This window comes from Drosophila simulans, chromosome 2R (genome assembly GCF_016746395.2).
Source record: "Drosophila simulans strain w501 chromosome 2R, Prin_Dsim_3.1, whole genome shotgun sequence".
NCBI lineage: Eukaryota > Metazoa > Arthropoda > Insecta > Diptera > Drosophilidae > Drosophila > Drosophila simulans.
Window position 1 is genome coordinate 14,285,194 of NC_052521.2, and position 18,473 is coordinate 14,303,666.

The following is an 18,473-nucleotide window of genomic DNA, read 5'->3' on the forward strand; positions in this document are numbered from 1 at the left end:
ACGCAATTAGCAAAAGTACTTAGCAATACGACAGGGCTCCTGAAAATGAGGGATATTCCTCAGCCAGCAGCACTGCAGAGTATATTTATAATTGCTCAGTGCGTTTTAGGTGAGTAGACGAACCACAAGCCACGACGCCAATGGCAGAATCACTAAATTACTTTTCTCGCCAGGCAACAGACGTAATCGATGCAAGAATTTGGCGAAAATATTCAACAGGCTCACGATGAGAAGTTGGGCAGGTAAGTTCGGATAGCTTTCTAAAACAATAGTTAACTTGTATTTCTGTGCAGGCATCTGGTGGCTAGTATAGGCATCGAACCGGGAGATACTATATTGGAGGAGCGACCTTTGCTGGTAGCTCCGCACTGGGAATGCCATCAGCTGAAGTGCGCGCAGTGTCTTCAGGAATCGTATGTGATATGCCGAAGGTGTCAGGTATTTCCCCTTTGCATGGACTGCAACCAGCATGATGAATTCGAGTGTGAGTTTTTCACCAGCGGAGCAGGAAAAGCCCTCTGCAAGGATATTCTTGTGAAGAACTTTGGCATATGTGGACTCTTAAAGCTCCTTCTTCTTCTGGAGAATCCTAGTACGAAAGCCGATTGCCAAATGCTCATCGATGTTCCTATAAATCTGAGTGATTACCGCGACGGAGAAGGAATGTGGCAAGAGCACGAGGAGCTAGTGGTGCGTCCACTAATGGAGAGTGGCCTAGCGGATGTTCTACCCACTCAGGGACTAACTTCGGATGCACTTCACGCCCATTGCATACGTATCGACAGTAATTCCTTCGAGGTGACCGCAAAGGATGGTGATACCTTGAAGGGAGTTTTTATTTGGGGTGCTACTTTACCGCACCACTGCGTTCCGAACACGGTGGTGGCCTTGGATGAACAGTTCAACATGAAGCTATATGCGGCAGTTCCCCTGCAGCCTGGCGACATTATCTACAACTCGTACACCAATCCTCTGATGGGCACCAGTCAGAGACAACACCAACTGCGTCTAAGTAGGAGACTGGAGTGTACCTGCTCGCGTTGTCTGGATCCCACCGAGATGGGCACCCACATGAGCAGCCTGAAGTGCAAGGAGTGCGGCGGCTTTTCAGTTTGCGAGATTGATTCAAACGGAAAACTTGGAGACTGGCGCTGCCCGGATTGTAGAGCCCTGATAACAGCGGCCGAGGTCCACGAACTACAGGCCGAAGTGGGATCTGCCTTAGTAGACGCCATGGGTGACCTGCAGGTCTACGAAGCTCTGCTGACCCAGTACGGGCCACTGCTCCATCCCAATCATTTCATGCTGCTGGACATCAAGCAGAACATTGCTAGTATTTTGCGAGCGGCTGCCTTAATGAACTCGATGGACCAGCCCTGCAAGAAACTTCTCGCCCGCCGGGTGGAACTCTGCTCCGACTTACTGCCCGTCTGTCGGGCTGTGGTTCCAGGCATCTCCAAGCTGTATGCCATTGGTCTGTTCGAGTACTTGCTAGCCTTGGTGGAGCTGGTAGAATTGCAATTTGCCGAAAGTGATCTGAGCAAAAAGGAATATGTGGTGAGTAAAGTGAATACACTTTTAAAATTGAAATTATTAAATAAATGTATTTTACAGGCTCATTTGAGGACCGCGAGTCTGGTGGCCACAGAAGCAATGGACCTACTTCGCTTTGAGCCGGAAAACTCGGCAGAAGGCTATCTTGCGGACCGAATCTCGATGGAGCTGGAGCGGATTGAGTCCGATTTAAAGAAATACGGCAGATAATATCCCTACTTTAGGTATATATCTTATATCCGCTTGTAGCCCAGCTATGGCAATTTTAAATTTAAAACAAATTTGATTAGTCGAAGGGAAGCGTACACAATGCGCTCCCTTCAGTTGTTGCCACTTTTACATTGTGTACCGGCGACATGGTTCAACGTTTGGCTGGGTGGGGGAATCATTGACCAAGAAATAAATAAAGAATTGTCGTTCAATTAAAAATAAGTTGCCAGCATGGCGCTCGTTGTGTTGTCAGTATGCCAAAGGTAGCCAAAGGGAACGGGAAACAGAGAATGGCCGCAGTAACCGACGATTTTGCAAGGAAGTGCGAGATAAAGCATAATGACATGCTGGGCAGGTGGGTGCATCTATAACCCATTTTATATATTTAACCCTTATGGGTTCCCCAAAAGATTTGTGGTTGCCCTGTGTAATCTTCGAGCTGGCGAGACCCTGCTGCTGGAGAATCCTATAGTGGTTTTGCCCCAAATGGGCGATAGACGCTGCACCAAGTGCTTTAATCTAACCGAGAGTTTTTGTAGGTAGGTGGACTCCATACAAATGTGTTATCCATTTACGAATCTTATGTAAACCCTTTAGAAAGTGCCGTCTGTTGGCTTTGTGTGAGGATTGCTCCGATCATGACGAACGCGATTGCAAAAGACTTGCTGAAATGAATTTATCCGACGACCAGGTGGAACTGCTCCAGAAAAAGGAGCACACCGAAATTCAGCCAGTTCTGAAATGCCTGCTGTTAAGAGAGCACGAGGAAACCCTGCCCTTGTACGAGGAAATGTCCCAAATGGAGTCCCAACTTATGACTAGAAGAGGGACTGATATCTGGAAAAACTACCAGGAGCACGCATTTACTCCTCTGAATTCTGGTGGAGTGCTAGCACAACTACGAGGCGCGGCGGATGAGGACCTAGTACAAGGTCTCCTAGGCATCCTGGACATAAATGCCTACGAGATAAGGGCTCCGGAGGTGGGTGGCGCCATGAGAGGACTGTATCGCCGGGCAGGACTCTTTGCCCACAGCTGTATGCCCAACCTGGTAATTTCAATCGATGACGAGCGACGTATAAAGGTCTACGCCAATCGGTTTATAGCCGCCGGAGAGATCCTTTACAATTGCTACACCAATGTGCTCCTGGGCACCGAGGAGCGTCGCCAAATCCTCAAGGAAGGCAAGTGCTTCGACTGCTCCTGTCCACGATGCCAGGATCCCACCGAGCTGGGAACACACATGAGCAGTTTCATTTGCAGTCACTGCTCGTGCGCAGATGGGTACATAGTACGGCAGCCGGATACCGGAATATGGCAGTGCCTTCTTAATCCGGAGCACACACTAAAACAGGAGTTCGTATCGAACATGCTGGAACGGGCTAAGGAGGAAATATTTCACGCAAGGGATGATATATATCGACAGGAGCTCCTCTTGGCCAAGCTGAGTCGCCTTCTTCATCGGAATCATTTCCTAATGCTGGATCTAAAGCAAAATATCGCCTCTATATTGCGACAGATCCTTCAGAATATAGGTACCCGACCAAATAAGAAAGTATACGAGCGGAAGATTCGTTTGTGCCAGGAGATATTGTTGGTACTCAAGGTCGTAACACCTGGAATCTCCAGATTGAAGGCTATCGCCCTCTATGAACTGGCTAACACACAGGCCGAATTGGCCAGAAAAATGTATACTGAAATGGAGCACAGTGCCAATGACCTTCTGGTGGGAAAGTCCTGGATTTATTCCTTAATGTCAAATTAATGAAATTTTTTCTAGGCCGAATTGGAAAGAGTAGAGGTCATGCTGCGGGAGTCCCTGCGAATGCTTCTATTTGAGCCACTGGCCACTCCAGAGGGCCAGCTGACGCGATCAATGCTCCGAGAGCTGAAGGAGCTGCAGGATGATATAAAAAATCTGCGAGAATCCGATGACGATGTGGTAAATCAATAAGATCTACGAGTTTGCAGTTTGAAACTGGTATTTGAATTCAATAAGCATTGCTTCCCATGTTTAACTAATGACTTATAAATGGGGATAGAAGTCAAATTGTTGATTAAAAATTTAAATTTGAAAGAGGATACAATATTACTTCAGCTACATTTTAAATCAAGTAAAACAATAGTAAAAGTAATTAAGTCAAAAACAAGTAATTCATTTCACTTTTCGTTTTTACTAAAACAATTTACAAATAAGCTTTAGAAGATTCTAAAATCTCGATAATCAAACCGAAACTGTTAGGAATGCTAACGAACAATACGAAATAATACTAGTTTGCATTACTTTTTAATTAAACCATTACTAAATTTAAATTCGATAACATATATAGAGCTTTAATCGAAGAGCCGCACGTTTGCTGTTATCGTTTAATTTACCGCTTTCGCAACACTACTGAGTTTATTTATTGTTATTTATCTTTTTTTGCATTAAACAATAAAAGCTCAGCTAGACAAAAGAGTTAACCGTGGAATTTTCGACATTTCCAAATAAATAACACAAAGAGGCAGTGAAATTATGGGAACAGCTGATGACTGATAATACAGATGGGGTATGCACCGCGAATAAGGGATAAAACAACCCCCAATTGGGAAAAAAACGAGGGTTTGCTGCTCAGTTGCGATTTGCATGTGCCGTGGAGATAAGGTGCTCCTCTGCGCCGCTTGATTCTGCGACTGCAAAAAATTCCCAACCGTGGAGCAACAACAAATGCTGCAATATATACATCACTAGCCGCGTCCCCGCAACGTTGCCGCCACCCCCGCAAAGGCCGTAATGTGTTGGACGTTGTGAAATAGTAATACTCACCATTCTACATCGACATTCGTCATCCGGAAGCGCGGAGCCGTGGAAATCCCCCTTTAGGATGGCCCTCGCCAGTGCCGCCGCCGCCCTCTTGAAGGGTTCGCAGACGCCTCTGCAGCAGCTCCTGGAGGACATCAACTTCCAGCGCACCAAGGAGATGCGGCAGCTGCTCAAGGATGGTGGGTACAGCTCTAATCCGGACTCCGGAGCTCCCCGATTCGGTTCAGATAGCAGGGAAAATTTGTCTACATTTGCACTTTATCGATTTGTCACACAGGGCAACCCCTAAGGATGCGTGTGCTTGTGTGTGTGCCCTGCTGCGCTTGTGTGTGTGTGTGTTCGTGCCTTTTCCGCCCCACTTTTGGCCAACCTCTTTGTTTTCCTTTACATAAGCGGCTTTTACTTTTATCGGCCCAAATGGCAGTATGGGAAAACCGCAAACAGCTGTTCACCTGTCGGTCAACATTAGCATCCCCCAGTTTCCCACAAGTCCTCAAAATCAAAAAGATAGAGCTGAAGCATAAGGTTCCTACAAATTTGTTATTATTATTATTATTTATTATGATTTGATTGCAATTCTCAAATTATTTATGACCGATTTAAAGTTTGGGATTTAATACGTTCTATTTCTCACTGATCTACTTTTATATTGTTTATATCCTAGAAGCTTGGCAACGCTTTTGGTCATAGTAATTCTATATAACAAATTATGTAATACACTTAGGCACGTACATTTACATTTTCTATCCCATTTGATTTCATAACATTGACGCTGAAGCTCAAAAAGTTAATATTCATTGTCACTTTAATATATTAAATGTTTTTTAGATGGCGGTTTTGTTGTCCTACAGGGCACGACCTACTGGACGGACCTGTTTGTGCGCCATTTCCTCTTCCAGACAGAGCCCGTGCACAGCATCGACTCTGACGACTTGCTCTTCTTTGTGCGCAAAAAGCACGTGAAGAGCTCCTCTCGTCACATGCCAAAATTTGAGGTGAGCATCTGGAATTACCATAAAACACCCATTGAACATTTTCTATTCTTTAAACAGACTGAGGTGGAGGTATTCCGCAAGGACTCGCGCAAACTGCCCATCGGTGATCCCGATGTGGACTGGGAGGAGACGGTTTATCTCAACATGGTCATTCATCAGTTCGATTACACGTTGACACTGGCCATTTGTACAAGGACGTCGCCAAAGGAGTTGCAAGTGCTGAGAAGACATTCGCAGAGGGTCTACGCAAGTCCCAGTCGTCGGAAGATGGACACCAAGGGCGAAGGCGAGGAGATTACGTATCCGCACATTTGCTTCATGGTCGATAATTTCGACGAGGTGTTCAGCGACATTTTGGTGCGCGACGGGGAGATGGTGTGCGTCGAGCTGGTGGCCAACGACAAAGATGGAGCAGTGCAAGGAGTGATCTTTTTGGGGTCCATACGCTATGATGCCTTAAAAAAGGTGTACGATGCCAGGGTATGACCAATCTGAAATGCCCTGTGTTTTTCTATTCTAACTTGTACATTTTGCAACTTAGCAATCCAGTCTGAGTTCCAAGGTGGCGCAGCGCATGTCCTTTGGCCTTTTCAGCAGTGGAGCTGGTGTCCAAACGCGTTGCGAGTTTGTCCGGATGAAGGGACCTCAGGGAAAGGGACACGCCGAGATGGCGGTGACCAAGCCAAAAGGATCCGGTGTGGAGACACCCACCAGCGAGCCGGGATTCTGCGCCACTGACATGTGGGACGAGTGGGAGGAGGAGAACGACGACTATTGCACCTATCGACATCAGCGACGCCTAAGCGATCCTAGCGCCAATCTCAATAACTTCTCACGCTACGGGTGGCGCACGAAGAATTCGAATAACCAGGATATGGTGGGCAGTGGCACCAGTCCCAGTGTGGGAGCCAAGGCGCGATCGGAGAACGAGGGACTGGACTCACTGGCTAGCGAGGTGTCCGAAATCGAGGCTGGAGATTTGCGCGACGGTCAGTCTGAACATGTACTTCTTTATCCTTGTTTCCTATTCATTTGAGCATCCTTAAGTTGCATGATATTTAGAATTGTATTACTGCTTACAGTTGTTGCCGTAGTTAAAGCTGCTTTTCCGCTTGCTCCTTTCATTTTTCGTTCATATTCCTGATTTACTTCTCGTAATGTGTTGTCGTTCCATTGATTTTCCTTTTAAAACTTCCAACTATCGAATTTATATATATACTTTAAGTGTGCCCCCAAAATCGACTCCAGAGTATATATATAAAGAGAACACCAGACATTGCCGAGAAAGCAGGACAAATAATACACTAAGGACAACCAAAATTATATTTCGTTTGGCTTATTGTTTGACACTGGATTTCGGTTTAAACGGGAATCCTTCACCACATTCCGTAGTCCCGTCCCTATTCCCAATTCCTTTAGAAATTGTTTGGTGGCTTGACTGTATATTCATTAGACATCCATTCATTCATCGATCGATCCCCTAGCTTATATTTGTGTTTCCCTATTTTGGTTTATTATTTCCACTGCTTTCTGTTGCCAATTACCGATTAAGTTGCTTGGGCCGATCATCGGTTGTACATGTGTGTCGATGTATATGCTTTTAAAACGCAAAAACCGATCTATCTACTTGTAGATCAGCAACGTCCTGCTTTCTCGGCCTCTGCGGCAAAACTGCACCCAAATCCGAACTGCGAGACACATAAATTCGCGACGGGTGACCAAGAAAAGTTGACCCAAGAATCTCCTAGAGAGAGTACTTCATCTGCTACAGCGGAAGTTGCTGTTCCTGCTGTTACTCCGCCTCCATTGAGTGCCGCCGTGGAGGTCACAGTTTCCGGCGACATCAGCGTTACTGGACAAAGCTCAACTACGGGCTGCAATTGCTTTGGTGGCAAAAAGTGTAAGAAACGCTGGGCGTCGGCCAAGAACACGGACACCCCGGAAATGTCCGAGGTGTACTGCCCCAGTTGCGAGGATCCGTCCAACGAGTCGCCCGCCTGTTTGGCCAAGATGCCCAACAAGCGGCCCACCCGTCTCAAGCCCAAAAGCAGCATCCTGAGTGTGGAGAGTGAGCTGCTCGTGGGCAAAAGAAGCAGTTTCCGACTGCCATCAGAGATCAAACGCAAGCAACAGGGTGGCAGCATTACGAGGAGTGCCTCCCTGAGTGCTGCTGATCGCAGGACCAGCCTCCCGGTGGCCACCAAGAGGATCATACCTCCAAGACTGCGCACGGCTAAAGCCAAGGATCTCGAGAAGGACAAGGAGAAAGAAAAGGACAAAAACAAGGAGAACGACAAGAAGTCTTCAAATCAGAAGGTCAACGGCTCAGCGACCAACTTTCTGGCCAAGATGTCGCCCAAGCGTCTAAAAGCAGGCAAAGAGAAGGACAAGGACAAAGACGGCAACAAGGACAAGGAAAAGGACAAGTTCAAGGCAATAGATGCAGATAAGAAAAAAGCTGTTAATAATAACAATCCAAAGCCTGACACTTCCAAATCAGAGGAGTACGAGATCGCCGATGATGCTACCTCCCTGAATGGTAGTGAATCGGAACCAGTTGGAGCCGCCAAGATGGTCATCCTAAGCGAGAGCGACAGCAAGCTGATGATTAGTGTGCGTGGACGAGAAGAGCTGCCGGTCGTGGATTCGCCCAAGACTTCGCCAAAACGATTCGAAAAGTGTGTCCGTTTGCCTGTGGAGCCGGAAAGTCATCCGCTGCAGCCGGACGAGAACAATGAGAACGAGCAGAGCGATATTACAAACGTGATATCGCCCACGGAACTTACACCCATGCTGGATGTGGCCAATGGCAACGGGGAGGCCACCAGTGCTACTCTTCCGAGAACAGCCAAACAGGCTCATGTCAGCAAGATGCTGCATTTGGTTCCCAAGCGCAGAACACCCGATGGCACTAACATCTACTATTGGTGCGATGTGCCCAAAAAGGCAATAAAAGGTTATTTTCTAGGCTTTACTTCAACTATATTTAATTTTTTGTACTTCGATTTTCGTGTACTTAGATTTCAATAATTCCGACTAACATAAACTGATTCTGTGTGCGCCTTATCTACTTTTAGAGCTCGACGATGGCGCTTATAATCCCCTGTGGACCAGTCGAGGCTTCACGCAATCTTTTCATTTCTGGAAGGAGAATAGAAGACAGCAGTCAACGCCGCTCAATGCATTCCTCACATATGTGACACTGCCCTGGTGGAGCATTGCAAAAGGTGAGCTAGCCCCTTAAAAAAAGATTCGCCATTCTGATGTAAAATACTTTTTCAGATCTCTTGGATCACCGGGAAACGCCTATTCTGACCTTTTAGTATTAACTTAATCTGCAATTGTGATTTATATGCTTTATAGTTCTCACATGTATTCTCTATTTATCGATCGAATGCCAACTGTGTGATCAGTCCCAGTTTGATTTATCAGTATATTTGCTATGTTCTCGACCAATGTTGAGTTTCCTAAGGCGCATCCTCACGAATCACACTATTTCGTGAGCGGAAAGCAAACCTACAAATTTATAAACTACAAACTACGATAGTGAGCTCTGTTACCGATGATATGGAAATATATAATTGTAATATTATTTGTAAATTGTACGGCAACATTTATACCACAAAATATATACCGAATGGAATAGACACGAGAGGAAAGAGAAATTATTGGAGGAGCCAATGGATGAAAGTCAAGACCATCTCACGAGCTTGTAATCAGAGTTCCCGAAGCATCCGGCATCGGGTCGCCCGCTCGACTTGAAGATAGCTCTATCGCCTCTCCGGCTTGATTAGTCTGTTTTTGAGCCTCGCTGGAAACGGTCGTTGCTGCAGTTGAGCTTGGTAATCGAGTCAAGTGATAACGCGGGAAATAAAGCACTGGAGATGGGGCAATCGCTGCCGCTGCTCATCCGCCTCGTCGTTGTGATCTGGCTGACAATTAGTATGGTCACCGCATGTCCCCGGGCGCCCACCCACTTGAACCACGGTCGACGCACACGCGGCGACAATGGATACAAATTAATTGTGGCCGATGGACCCAACGGCTATGTGCCTGGAAAGACATATAATTGTAAGTCGGGAAGGTAGCTAGCTGGTTTCGTAATCATCGGGGTCACTCGAGAATTAAAAACAAAAGCCATCGAGACGATAAGAGAATCCAGAGCAGATGGTGATGGTGTCCATCTTGTTAGTCCAGTTGCTATTTTGATAACGCTTTATGTATTAATTCGTAACTAATCTTTTTGTAGTGATGAAGAAACTTTAACGCATTTAGTTTACAAAACGTGTTGATTTATTAGAAAAATTTATTAAAATCAAAATATAACATTTGTTGACAATTTGGTTTGCATTAGCTTTTCGGAATTCTTTTTATTAAACAAATACATAACTTTTTTGTAGGGTTAGAAGAAAGTATTTGTAACCATGACTAAATGACACATTGTGGCTTAAGGATGAGCGTTTCGCAAATGCTTCTCATAGTATCCCTTGTACTTGAATACTTTAATGCATTTTGTGCACTGAAACCGAACTTGGTGAGAAATCAAATGCTTTAAGTACTCTTTCTTTAAGATGAAAATATCGTCGCACCATTTGCAAAAGTAGGCAAAACTAACAGGTAAAAACGAGAATAGCTTTAAAGTATATCGGGCAATTTCCGAAATGTTATCCAACTCAATATATTGGGTATATATATTGTAGTGCCAAACTGAAATCTGATTAATAATGCCTTTTATATCGCTGTTAGCCAGGTTACATAACATTGTCTTGTTAACTTCTCTGGTTAAAGCAAATATCTTCTGAGAAATAAAGTCCGGTTTCGCTGGCGGAAAAATTTTTCTATAATTCCAAATAGAATAGTACTTCTTGTAGATTTTGGTAAATTGATCTGCCCTTATTCGCATCGTTTCTAACTCGTCTGGCAATAACATTATTGCCTCGATCGCGTTATCTGTGATTGCCGGCAACTAAAATGGATTAAGATATGAGATGTGAAGTGTGCAATGATTCGTATAAAGTTCTTACTCCAACGGCTTTTAATATTTCGCAACTGCCTATTGTTGCCATTTTGTTTAAACGCATATTTGTATTGTCGCAGGGATCCTCCGTTTTTAGGTCGACGCAATTTTCCATTTTTAGCTTGCGGATCTTTGTGCTGTTAAACTCAGAAGCAAAACCTTTAGTTTTGTCATTAGATCGTATTTGGATTTTGTTTGTACTATCTTTGGCACTGGTGGTCTGCACCCGTTTTACAATAATGGGGTCTGCCTTGGACTTTATTACATTTAAAAATTTGTTGGGACCTCCTTTAGTTTTTATTTCTAATTCGCTAGGCTTTTTTAAAAACTTTTTTGGGTTTTCTTTCAGCAGACTTTGGGCATTGTTTATATTCTTTGTGCTATTCTCCATTTGGTCACTGACACCCTCTTCATTGATTGGTGTTATTAAAGTTTTAGGTAACTTAAGTGGTTGTAAAATTTCTATTTGGTTTATTTGTACAGGAAATGATTTCGTTGTTTTTGTCACTTGACTAGCTGCTTCAGAGATATGATAAGTTTCATTTATCTCACTTGAATCGGAATTAACCTGAGCTTGTTGACTAGTTAATATGGACTTTGGTACATTGTTCAGTAGCTTCGGCATGGTAGGCGCCGTTTTCTTCGTGTCATATTTGGTACATATATGGTTTGCCTCTGTTAAAGAAGACTTTCGTACACTTAATTGAGATAAGCTCGGTATGGGCTTTGGAGGAGTTTGAAAACATGTTCCAGGTATGTTGTCTTCTTGGATAGGCTCAGTTATAGGAAGTTTGGAGTCGGGTTCTAAAGGTTTCATTTCAAGCTTTGCAATCAAATCGCGATCAAGAACTCGCAGGATGTGGTTCTTTACCAAGCTCATTCGCTTTCGCGAAGTCCTTGCAATAGTGTGACTCTTCAGATCGCATATCTTCAAAGAACTGCTCTCGTTATTAGCCTTTTTGCGGGCTCCCTTGAATTCGCCACTTTCGGGTTTTAATTCATCATTAATGCGTTCTTCCTTGTCGTTGGTTTGCAATAAAATGTTTGTCACTTCCGCTAGCAGGTTTATTTCATTCTGTTTCCCTATTTGTTCAGCTGTGGGATATGTAGCAGATAGATAATTACACTTTATAACGATATGCCATCACATTCTTACGTTTTACTGGGCTATTGTCTGAGTTTTCCTCTGAGCCGTCGATGGCCCTAGAATCCTCTGAATTCATCAGTGACCTAGAGTCACCGCTGCTGCTGTTGTGCCCCGCCGACTGAGCGTCCTCGTGGGCTTTATCCTGCTCACCGGACAACAGCTCCTCCACGCTGTACACGTTGTGCTCCTTGGTGAAGTGCAGCACATCCGAATGGTTGCTTTGGAGGTGTCTCAAGAACTCTGGCAGTTGTGTGAAGAGGTCCCGGCAGAAATGGCAATAAAGTGCAATCATACAGTCGTTGGTCGAGACCACCACATCGCCACACTTTTCCAGGCTGACGCACTGACTCCCCGATAGCATGTCCAGAAACTTAGACATTATTAAAATCACAGGACTAAAGACTAAATAATATTAACAAATTACAATCGCGCGTCGTCTTAAAAAGAGGGCTGAAAGAGCGAGACAACTATAGGTACTTAAATGTGTCGATAACAGTGTTGGCATCGATACCTTTCAATCGATACGTAGTTTTTATATCGAATTTTGAATTTGAAATATTTCGTAGTACTTCTACTTGGATCCCGGACTCACTTGAAAGTTCAGCATTTCACCCACTTTACCATTGCTGCGGAGGCACATACTGGCGCCCGTCGTCCCCAGGCAGCTAGTCCGCGGCGAGTGGGCCGCTTCCAGCTGTTTAGTGACTCCCTGACCCAATTCAATGACAGATGCGTGAACACTGTTTCCGAGGCGGACGACCTGCCCAAAACAGAAGTCCAGGTAATGTGGGTGGCTCCAGAGTCGGGTTCTGGCTGCGTCTCTTTGTCAGCAATGGTCTACGAGGGTCCGCGAGCCTGGTTCGCCGACGATGGCAACCTATCCACCGTGATCTGCGAACGAAAGCCTGATGCAGCTGCTGCTCAAAAGGAATGCTGCGCCTGCGATGAAGCCAAGTACAGCGTAAGTCAGGGTAGACCGCGTACTTTTCCGAGCTCCACCTAAATGTTATTCCCATTTCAGTTCGTTTTCGAGGGTATCTGGTCAAACGAAACCCATCCCAAGGATTATCCGTTTGCCATCTGGTTAACCCACTTCTCTGACGTGATTGGTGCCTCGCACGAGTCCAACTTCTCCTTCTGGGGCGAGAACCACATAGCCACCGCCGGATTCCGCTCTCTGGCGGAGTGGGGTTCTCCGGCTGCTCTAGAAACGGAGCTGCGAGCGAACGGGCCCAAGTTGCGCACCCTGATTAAGGCCGCTGGGTTGTGGTACCCGAATGTCAACCAGAACACCTCATCCAAATTTCGGGTGGATCGCAAGCACCCTAAGGTATCGCTAGTGTCCATGTTTGGTCCTTCCCCCGATTGGGTGGTGGGCATTAGTGGTCTGGATCTCTGCACTGAGGATTGCAGCTGGAAGGAGTCAATGGACTTTGATTTGTTTCCATGGGATGCGGGCACGGATAGCGGCATCTCTTACATGGTAATATACTCAACTGATATTTCATGATAACCTAAATATTAAATGGATCTTCCTTGGTAGTCGCCCAACTCGGAGACGCAACCTCCGGAAAGGATGTATCGCATCACCACAATGTATCCAGAGGATCCTAGGGCTCCCTTTTATAACCCCAAGAGCCGTGAGATGACACCACTTGCAAAGCTATACCTAAGACGTGAGAAGATTGTCTCCCGGAACTGCGATGATGAGTTCCTGCAGGCTCTTCAGCTGGAGGTGTCCGACGATGCTGAGGAGCAGGACACCAGAGGTGGGTTGGGTCAACTTGAAACCAACATGCCTATCTAATCAATCGTTTTGCAGCCGAATGCCGAGTAAGCGACTACTCCGCCTGGAGTCCATGCTCCGTAAGCTGCGGCAAGGGAATCCGCATGCGCAGCAGGCAATATCTGTATCCCGCGGCGGCGGATCAGAACAAATGCGCTCGCCAACTGGTGGCCAAGGAAATGTGCGTTGCTGCCATAGCCGAATGTGCCGATGGCTCAGCCCAATCCAAAGATCGTGACGATGATGAGGGTGAGAACCTCGCCAACTCGCAGTCCCTGGTGGGCAGCAATGGCGAGGGAGCCGGTGTCTGCAAAACTTCTCCCTGGAGCGTGTGGTCCGAGTGTTCGGCCAGCTGTGGCATTGGCATCACCATGCGCACGCGCACCTTTGTCAATCATTTGGGACGCAAGCGATGCCCCCATATCACCATAGTGGAAAAGAACAAATGCATGCGGCCGGACTGTACATACGAGCAGGTGGAGCTTCCTGATCCGCAATGTCCCACCACCCAGTGGAGCGACTGGAGTCCGTGCACCTCGACCTGCGGCCGGGGAGTTACCATTCGGACTCGGCTGCTTCTGCTGGAGAACGGTCCCGATAAGGAGAATTGTACGCAACGCATGGAGCTGCACCAGCAGAAGGAGTGCGTCAATCCCATCGACTGCCACATAAACGCGGAGCAGGCCAAGGACATCTGTGTACAGGCACCGGACTCGGGTCCCTGTCGTGGCACCTACATGCGGTATGCCTACGATCCGCAGAACCAGCGTTGCTCCTCCTTTGCCTACGGAGGATGCCGTGGCAACCGAAACAACTTCCTCACGGAGAACGACTGCCTAAATACGTGCAATGTGCTTCGGTCGCCATATTCCTCAAGAGCGGATCAGCCAAGGGCCTGCGTCCTGTCAGATTGGTCCGGGTGGTCGCCCTGCAGCGTTAGCTGCGGAGTCGGAGTCTCCGAGAGCCGGCGCTACGTTGTCACCGAGCCCCAGAATGGTGGTCAGCAGTGCTCCAAGCGCCTGGTCAAGTCACGTTCTTGCGCCATGCCGGCTTGCTAGGGCGCTACACTTATTGCTCATCACAATTTGTAAAACTGACTCCTCTGGAGTCATTAAAAACGCACTTTCTTAATAAAGTTCTTAAACTGTAATCAATTTTTTTAAAATTATTCATATGTATAAGTACTTAAACAAGAAATTACAACATATTGTGCTTACTTGAAATTTTAAATGGATTTTCCCTTGATCACATAAAGCTTTCTAGTCCGCTTCCCAAAGATCAACAAACACTTTGGGATGAGTAAGCTCCATTCTAGCCATTAGATAACTGTTAATGTACTGTTATCATTTGTAGTATATACGAACATAATAACAATAATAATAACAATAATAATAATAATATTAATAATAATTATAATATGAATCATAATAATAAGTCAACTAATAAGTAAACTTAGGACCACCCTAATTCCTTAGGATCACCCTAGTAGATCTTTAGATACACCCTAATCCTAAATATGCGAATTCAGCATGTACGCCTTTAGGGGTCGCACTCGACTCCCATTGGTTATCGAGTATGAACTTCATACATACATATTGCAGAATTTGCTAGTGTCAGCACTTGGCTGTCACAAGAGATCTGCCTGTAGACCACACTAAGATCAGTTATAAATCAGGAATAGATCTGGAATGTACACTCGCTTAATAAAAACCAAATAAAGATAAAATGACCAACTGCGTTTTGAGACTTTATTAACTACATCAGAAGTATTGGAATTCTAATTAACTACACATTGTTAATCTATTAGTAATGACAACTTTTACAAGCTCGAAACCGAAATGAACATCGGCAGCAATTGAAATATAGTAATATAATGGAATTCCCCTTCATTATATTGTTAACGTTATAAATATGGCACATGACCAACGCTTGATTTCATTACTAAACAGTCACTTCAGTCGCGTACATCGTGTCCAGTATTTAAATCGATTGTGTTTCCTGAATTCACGAAAATGGGATCTAGTCTGATATAAAGATAAGGAAAGTGCAAAGAGTGTAACATTTCAATTAGATCCATTTGCGTTTTTTGTGTGTTAAAAAGAAGTTTAGCTTACGAAAGCGAAATGACAGTTTTGTTTAACGTGCCAATGAATACAAATATATTTACAATAATTAAAACTAATAGTCGAGTAACAAACAATTCATGAACGCCGCTGATTACACCACACAGTATCGCATCAGATATTGGCGTGCCTTCCACTTGTTTCCATTGGCTCGGTAGATGAGGTGCAGGTTGAAGGCCACTTCATGCTGCAGACCAAGCGTAGATTCATGCTCCGCGATTAGTGGATGCACGGGCACGGCCAGTGCCTTTTCATAGTACTCCACGGCCAGGTGAAGGATGTTGGCCTGGTGATAGATACGTCCGATGTTGTAAAATATCTCCTGCTGGGCGGCGCAATCTGCTAGCTCATGGCCGGCAGATCGTAACTCCTTGTAGCGCTGGCCAAAGGCCACGGCTTGGGCCACAGAAGCCGACTTGCGGAGCACCTTCTTCTGCAGAGACAGCTGGTTAAAGGCAACAGCTATGCAGAGGGCCACCAGGGGATCGGGATTTTCGCGCAGAATGGGCATGTAGATGTTTAGAGCATACTTAAAAGATGCACAGTTGAGGTGATAGTGGCCCTGGAATATTCGCATCGGCTTGGTATCGACCGGATGTCGTTGCATCAGGCGGCGCATATAGCGATAATAACGCACTTCGTCACCCTTTTGAATCATGAGCGAAAGCATGTTCCACAGCGTTGTCTGGCTGGGCTGTTTGGCGATCAGCTCACGCAGATACGAGAAGGCTATGGCACAGTCGTCGTTGTAGTAGCAGGTTAGTACCATAATTCTCTCGATCTCGTGATGGTAGTAGGTGAATCTTTTTGTGGTGACCATGGCAAAGCAGATCTTCTCAGCGGCGCTGTGCATGCCATGCTTGAAAGCCGTACGCACAAGCTCCCGAAAGAGCTCAAATTCATCCTTAACGGTCAGATCGGAGGTCTCGCTGGCGGCATTTTTTGCAGGATCCTTCAAGGAAATTGGTTTACATTTGACAAATATTTATTGTTGTTCGCATTTCTCACCTGAAGATCCTGCTCCGCAGAGTTGTCAACCGCCTTGCTCCTCATTTGGATAATAGTCTTGAGGCTCTCCGAATTGTAAGCACTGCCTCCATTTGCGGCCGCCATCATCTCCTCGCGGTTGTACAGCTTGATGGAGTGCCGACTGAGCAGGGCATATCCCACATCCAAGAACTCCTCAATGCGCCCGATCTGCTGTAGCATCACACATCTCTCATACAGCAGGCGGGCAATAAGAGGCTGGCCCTCCGCCTCTCCCGGTTGCTCCAATGCCTGGACAGCCTCCTCGTGCCGACCTTGCTGTTTTAGCAGAGCGGAGAGGGTGAACCGCGCGTCGTAGCAGAAGGGCGCCAGTTGCACTACCTTCTCGTAGCTCTGAATGGCCTCGTTGGTTCGGTTTAGCTGGCGAAGACACTCGGCCTGCCGCAGCCAAACGAATGCCGGACACTCTACGGTGTCGCCATCGGTTATGGGACTCATCAGCGCAATGGCTTCAGCATACTTGTGCTCCTGCATCAGAGCCTCGGTAATGTCCATGTATAGCTCGACTCGATCCGCCGTCAGCGTGATGTGCTCTTGGACATTCTGGATAAGATAGCCCAGTAAATGGTGGGCCCGCATGTGGATGAGACTGACGCAGAGCTTGGCCCGCAGTTCGGGGACATAGTCATCTGGGATCTCGCAGAAGTATATAAGCTCCAGACTCTCCTCTTGGTCGTTCTCGAGCTCAAAATTGGTGCGCTCTCGCAGGCACCGAAGAACCTTGGCATACTGTTTATTCAGGATCAGCAGTTCCAAGTAGATGTTTATATCCTCCAGGGTGAACTGCGCACCACACACACTGTACGCCCCTTCCATGGCCTCCAGGGCAAGCGAGTGCTTCTCCAGCACATGAAAGTACCGGGCTACGTTTTTGGCCGTATTCAGGCACATTTTCCACTCATCCGGCGGCATCAGGGGCAGCATTTTCAAGTACGTAAACATGGAGGCATTGGTTTCGCCCATTTTTTGCAACAGCTGCGCCTTACGCAGCCGAAGCTGGTACACTTTGGGCAGCATTTTGATGGCCTTTGTGTAGATGAGACGCGCACGGGCCAAGTTGCCCTGCTGCACCAGCAGATCGGAGACACGTATCCACATGTCTCGGTCCTGGGGATTCAAGTGGGCCGCCAATGTGGAGAAGTTCAGGAACTTGACCTCATCACGGTTCTCATAGATTTCGGCTAGCGTGTAGAACGGTTCACTGGCCAGTGGATTCTGTCGGATGATCTCCATGCAGATGCGTTCGGCTGTTTCAAAGCGGCCGTACACAAAGCTTAGATTGGCCTCTCCCATCAGTCCTTGCAGGGCGGTGCTGAGTTGGCTTTTCCGAAAGCCTCCTCCTCCAGAACGACCACTTCCCGTCGACTGTTCCTGTGGCGTTTTCGCTTGCGCCGAAGTGTTCGGCTTCTCGACGCTGCTGGCCGCCTCACCGGGCTCCTCATCATTGCCCTCCTCATCCTCGTCGCTGGCCTCTAGCTTGGTGCAGAAGTCCGGGAACTCTAGGCACTGAACACCCTGCACGTAGCGCTTAATCAGTGCACCCTCCTCCTCGTCATCAGCGATGCAGCGGCGTTCGCCGTCTGCATCGCAGTCGATGATGTCTACCACGCGCAGCGGCTCCGTCTCCTGGAACTGCTCCAACTCGTTTTCCGGCACATCGTTGCTGTCTATTTCCTCAATTAGGACCTCGTTTGAATCAGAATCGGCCATTTCCGCCGATTCTATTTTGTAAACAAATCTCGGGATTAGCGATGGTACACATCCAGTTTTTCGTTTGAACAATGCTGCCCA

General features: G+C 46.5%; 6 protein-coding genes and 1 long non-coding RNA gene across 8 annotated transcripts; 4 read left to right on the forward strand and 3 right to left on the reverse strand.

Annotated features, from left to right (window-relative positions):
* Nucleotides 1–37: 37 nt before the first annotated feature.
* On the forward strand, nucleotides 38–1,986 carry LOC6734856 (SET domain-containing protein SmydA-8). The gene is made up of 4 exons (XM_016168284.3): nucleotides 38–109; nucleotides 174–242; nucleotides 294–1,557; nucleotides 1,615–1,986. Exons 2-4 carry the CDS (start codon nucleotides 190–192, stop codon nucleotides 1,762–1,764), a joined length of 1,467 nt encoding a protein of 488 aa, XP_016028118.1. The 5' UTR covers nucleotides 38–109; nucleotides 174–189; the 3' UTR covers nucleotides 1,765–1,986.
* A 32-nt stretch (nucleotides 1,987–2,018) lies between these two features.
* On the forward strand, nucleotides 2,019–4,486 carry LOC6734857 (SET domain-containing protein SmydA-8). The gene is made up of 4 exons (XM_002081822.4): nucleotides 2,019–2,119; nucleotides 2,175–2,303; nucleotides 2,362–3,490; nucleotides 3,545–4,486. The coding sequence occupies exons 1-4, from the start codon at nucleotides 2,019–2,021 to the stop codon at nucleotides 3,716–3,718; spliced, it is 1,533 nt and encodes a 510-aa protein (XP_002081858.2). The 3' UTR covers nucleotides 3,719–4,486.
* On the forward strand, nucleotides 4,141–9,209 carry LOC6734858 (uncharacterized protein KIAA0930 homolog). Of its 2 annotated transcripts, XM_002081823.4 has the most exons (7): nucleotides 4,141–4,746; nucleotides 5,396–5,562; nucleotides 5,620–6,042; nucleotides 6,104–6,551; nucleotides 7,196–8,518; nucleotides 8,640–8,789; nucleotides 8,845–9,209. In XM_002081823.4, the coding sequence occupies exons 1-7, from the start codon at nucleotides 4,629–4,631 to the stop codon at nucleotides 8,883–8,885; spliced, it is 2,670 nt and encodes an 889-aa protein (XP_002081859.2). In that variant the 5' UTR covers nucleotides 4,141–4,628; the 3' UTR covers nucleotides 8,886–9,209. The 2 variants fall into 2 exon arrangements, with proteins under 2 accessions (XP_002081859.2, XP_016028119.1); XM_016168285.3 differs by lacking the exon at nucleotides 7,196–8,518 and having other exon boundaries at nucleotides 4,144–4,746.
* LOC123327138 lies at nucleotides 6,069–7,201 on the reverse strand. Its single transcript, XR_006541629.1, has 2 exons — nucleotides 6,643–7,201; nucleotides 6,069–6,586 (listed from the first exon to the last, which is right to left on the reverse strand). It is a non-coding gene; the product is annotated as an uncharacterized LOC123327138 (long non-coding RNA).
* A 90-nt stretch (nucleotides 9,210–9,299) lies between the features above and the next one.
* Nucleotides 9,300–14,662, forward strand: LOC6734859 (spondin-1). The gene is made up of 5 exons (XM_002081824.3): nucleotides 9,300–9,633; nucleotides 12,293–12,687; nucleotides 12,748–13,209; nucleotides 13,270–13,495; nucleotides 13,549–14,662. Exons 1-5 carry the CDS (start codon nucleotides 9,447–9,449, stop codon nucleotides 14,568–14,570), a joined length of 2,292 nt encoding a protein of 763 aa, XP_002081860.1. The 5' UTR covers nucleotides 9,300–9,446; the 3' UTR covers nucleotides 14,571–14,662.
* Nucleotides 9,833–12,224, reverse strand: LOC6734860 (protein teflon). The gene is made up of 3 exons (XM_002081825.4): nucleotides 11,736–12,224; nucleotides 10,587–11,674; nucleotides 9,833–10,528 (listed from the first exon to the last, which is right to left on the reverse strand). The coding sequence occupies exons 1-3, from the start codon at nucleotides 12,103–12,105 to the stop codon at nucleotides 10,010–10,012; spliced, it is 1,977 nt and encodes a 658-aa protein (XP_002081861.2). The 5' UTR covers nucleotides 12,106–12,224; the 3' UTR covers nucleotides 9,833–10,009.
* A 571-nt stretch (nucleotides 14,663–15,233) lies between the features above and the next one.
* On the reverse strand, nucleotides 15,234–18,392 carry LOC6734861 (general transcription factor 3C polypeptide 3). The gene is made up of 2 exons (XM_002081826.4): nucleotides 16,644–18,392; nucleotides 15,234–16,587 (listed from the first exon to the last, which is right to left on the reverse strand). Exons 1-2 carry the CDS (start codon nucleotides 18,390–18,392, stop codon nucleotides 15,730–15,732), a joined length of 2,607 nt encoding a protein of 868 aa, XP_002081862.2. The 3' UTR covers nucleotides 15,234–15,729.
* Nucleotides 18,393–18,473: the final 81 nt, after the last annotated feature.

What these genes read in the sequence shown, in the direction of transcription:
- LOC6734858 (XM_002081823.4), top strand. Translation starts at nt 4,629, where the DNA reads ATGGCCCTCGCCAGTGCCGCCGCCGCCCTCTTGAAGGGTTCGCAGACG. An exon ending in AAAAGGTGTACGATGCCAGG is followed by an intron (nt 6,043 to 6,103) that starts GTATGACCAATC and finishes TTTGCAACTTAG; the next exon opens with CAATCCAGTCTGAGTTCCAA. An exon ending in GCCCAAAAAGGCAATAAAAG is followed by an intron (nt 8,519 to 8,639) that starts GTTATTTTCTAG and finishes ATCTACTTTTAG; the next exon opens with AGCTCGACGATGGCGCTTAT.
- LOC6734859 (XM_002081824.3), top strand. Translation starts at nt 9,447, where the DNA reads ATGGGGCAATCGCTGCCGCTGCTCATCCGCCTCGTCGTTGTGATCTGG. An exon ending in GCGATGAAGCCAAGTACAGC is followed by an intron (nt 12,688 to 12,747) that starts GTAAGTCAGGGT and finishes TTCCCATTTCAG; the next exon opens with TTCGTTTTCGAGGGTATCTG. An exon ending in TGAGGAGCAGGACACCAGAG is followed by an intron (nt 13,496 to 13,548) that starts GTGGGTTGGGTC and finishes ATCGTTTTGCAG; the next exon opens with CCGAATGCCGAGTAAGCGAC.
- LOC6734860 (XM_002081825.4), bottom strand. Translation starts at nt 12,105, where the DNA reads ATGTCTAAGTTTCTGGACATGCTATCGGGGAGTCAGTGCGTCAGCCTG. An exon ending in AGACAATAGCCCAGTAAAAC is followed by an intron (nt 11,675 to 11,735) that starts GTAAGAATGTGA and finishes CATATCCCACAG; the next exon opens with CTGAACAAATAGGGAAACAG. An exon ending in AAATATTAAAAGCCGTTGGA is followed by an intron (nt 10,529 to 10,586) that starts GTAAGAACTTTA and finishes AATCCATTTTAG; the next exon opens with TTGCCGGCAATCACAGATAA.
- LOC6734857 (XM_002081822.4), top strand. Translation starts at nt 2,019, where the DNA reads ATGCCAAAGGTAGCCAAAGGGAACGGGAAACAGAGAATGGCCGCAGTA. An exon ending in CTAACCGAGAGTTTTTGTAG is followed by an intron (nt 2,304 to 2,361) that starts GTAGGTGGACTC and finishes TAAACCCTTTAG; the next exon opens with AAAGTGCCGTCTGTTGGCTT. An exon ending in ACAGTGCCAATGACCTTCTG is followed by an intron (nt 3,491 to 3,544) that starts GTGGGAAAGTCC and finishes AATTTTTTCTAG; the next exon opens with GCCGAATTGGAAAGAGTAGA.
- LOC6734861 (XM_002081826.4), bottom strand. Translation starts at nt 18,392, where the DNA reads ATGGCCGATTCTGATTCAAACGAGGTCCTAATTGAGGAAATAGACAGC. An exon ending in CTGCGGAGCAGGATCTTCAG is followed by an intron (nt 16,588 to 16,643) that starts GTGAGAAATGCG and finishes ATTTCCTTGAAG; the next exon opens with GATCCTGCAAAAAATGCCGC.
- LOC6734856 (XM_016168284.3), top strand. Translation starts at nt 190, where the DNA reads ATGCAAGAATTTGGCGAAAATATTCAACAGGCTCACGATGAGAAGTTG. An exon ending in CACGATGAGAAGTTGGGCAG is followed by an intron (nt 243 to 293) that starts GTAAGTTCGGAT and finishes ATTTCTGTGCAG; the next exon opens with GCATCTGGTGGCTAGTATAG. An exon ending in TGAGCAAAAAGGAATATGTG is followed by an intron (nt 1,558 to 1,614) that starts GTGAGTAAAGTG and finishes TGTATTTTACAG; the next exon opens with GCTCATTTGAGGACCGCGAG.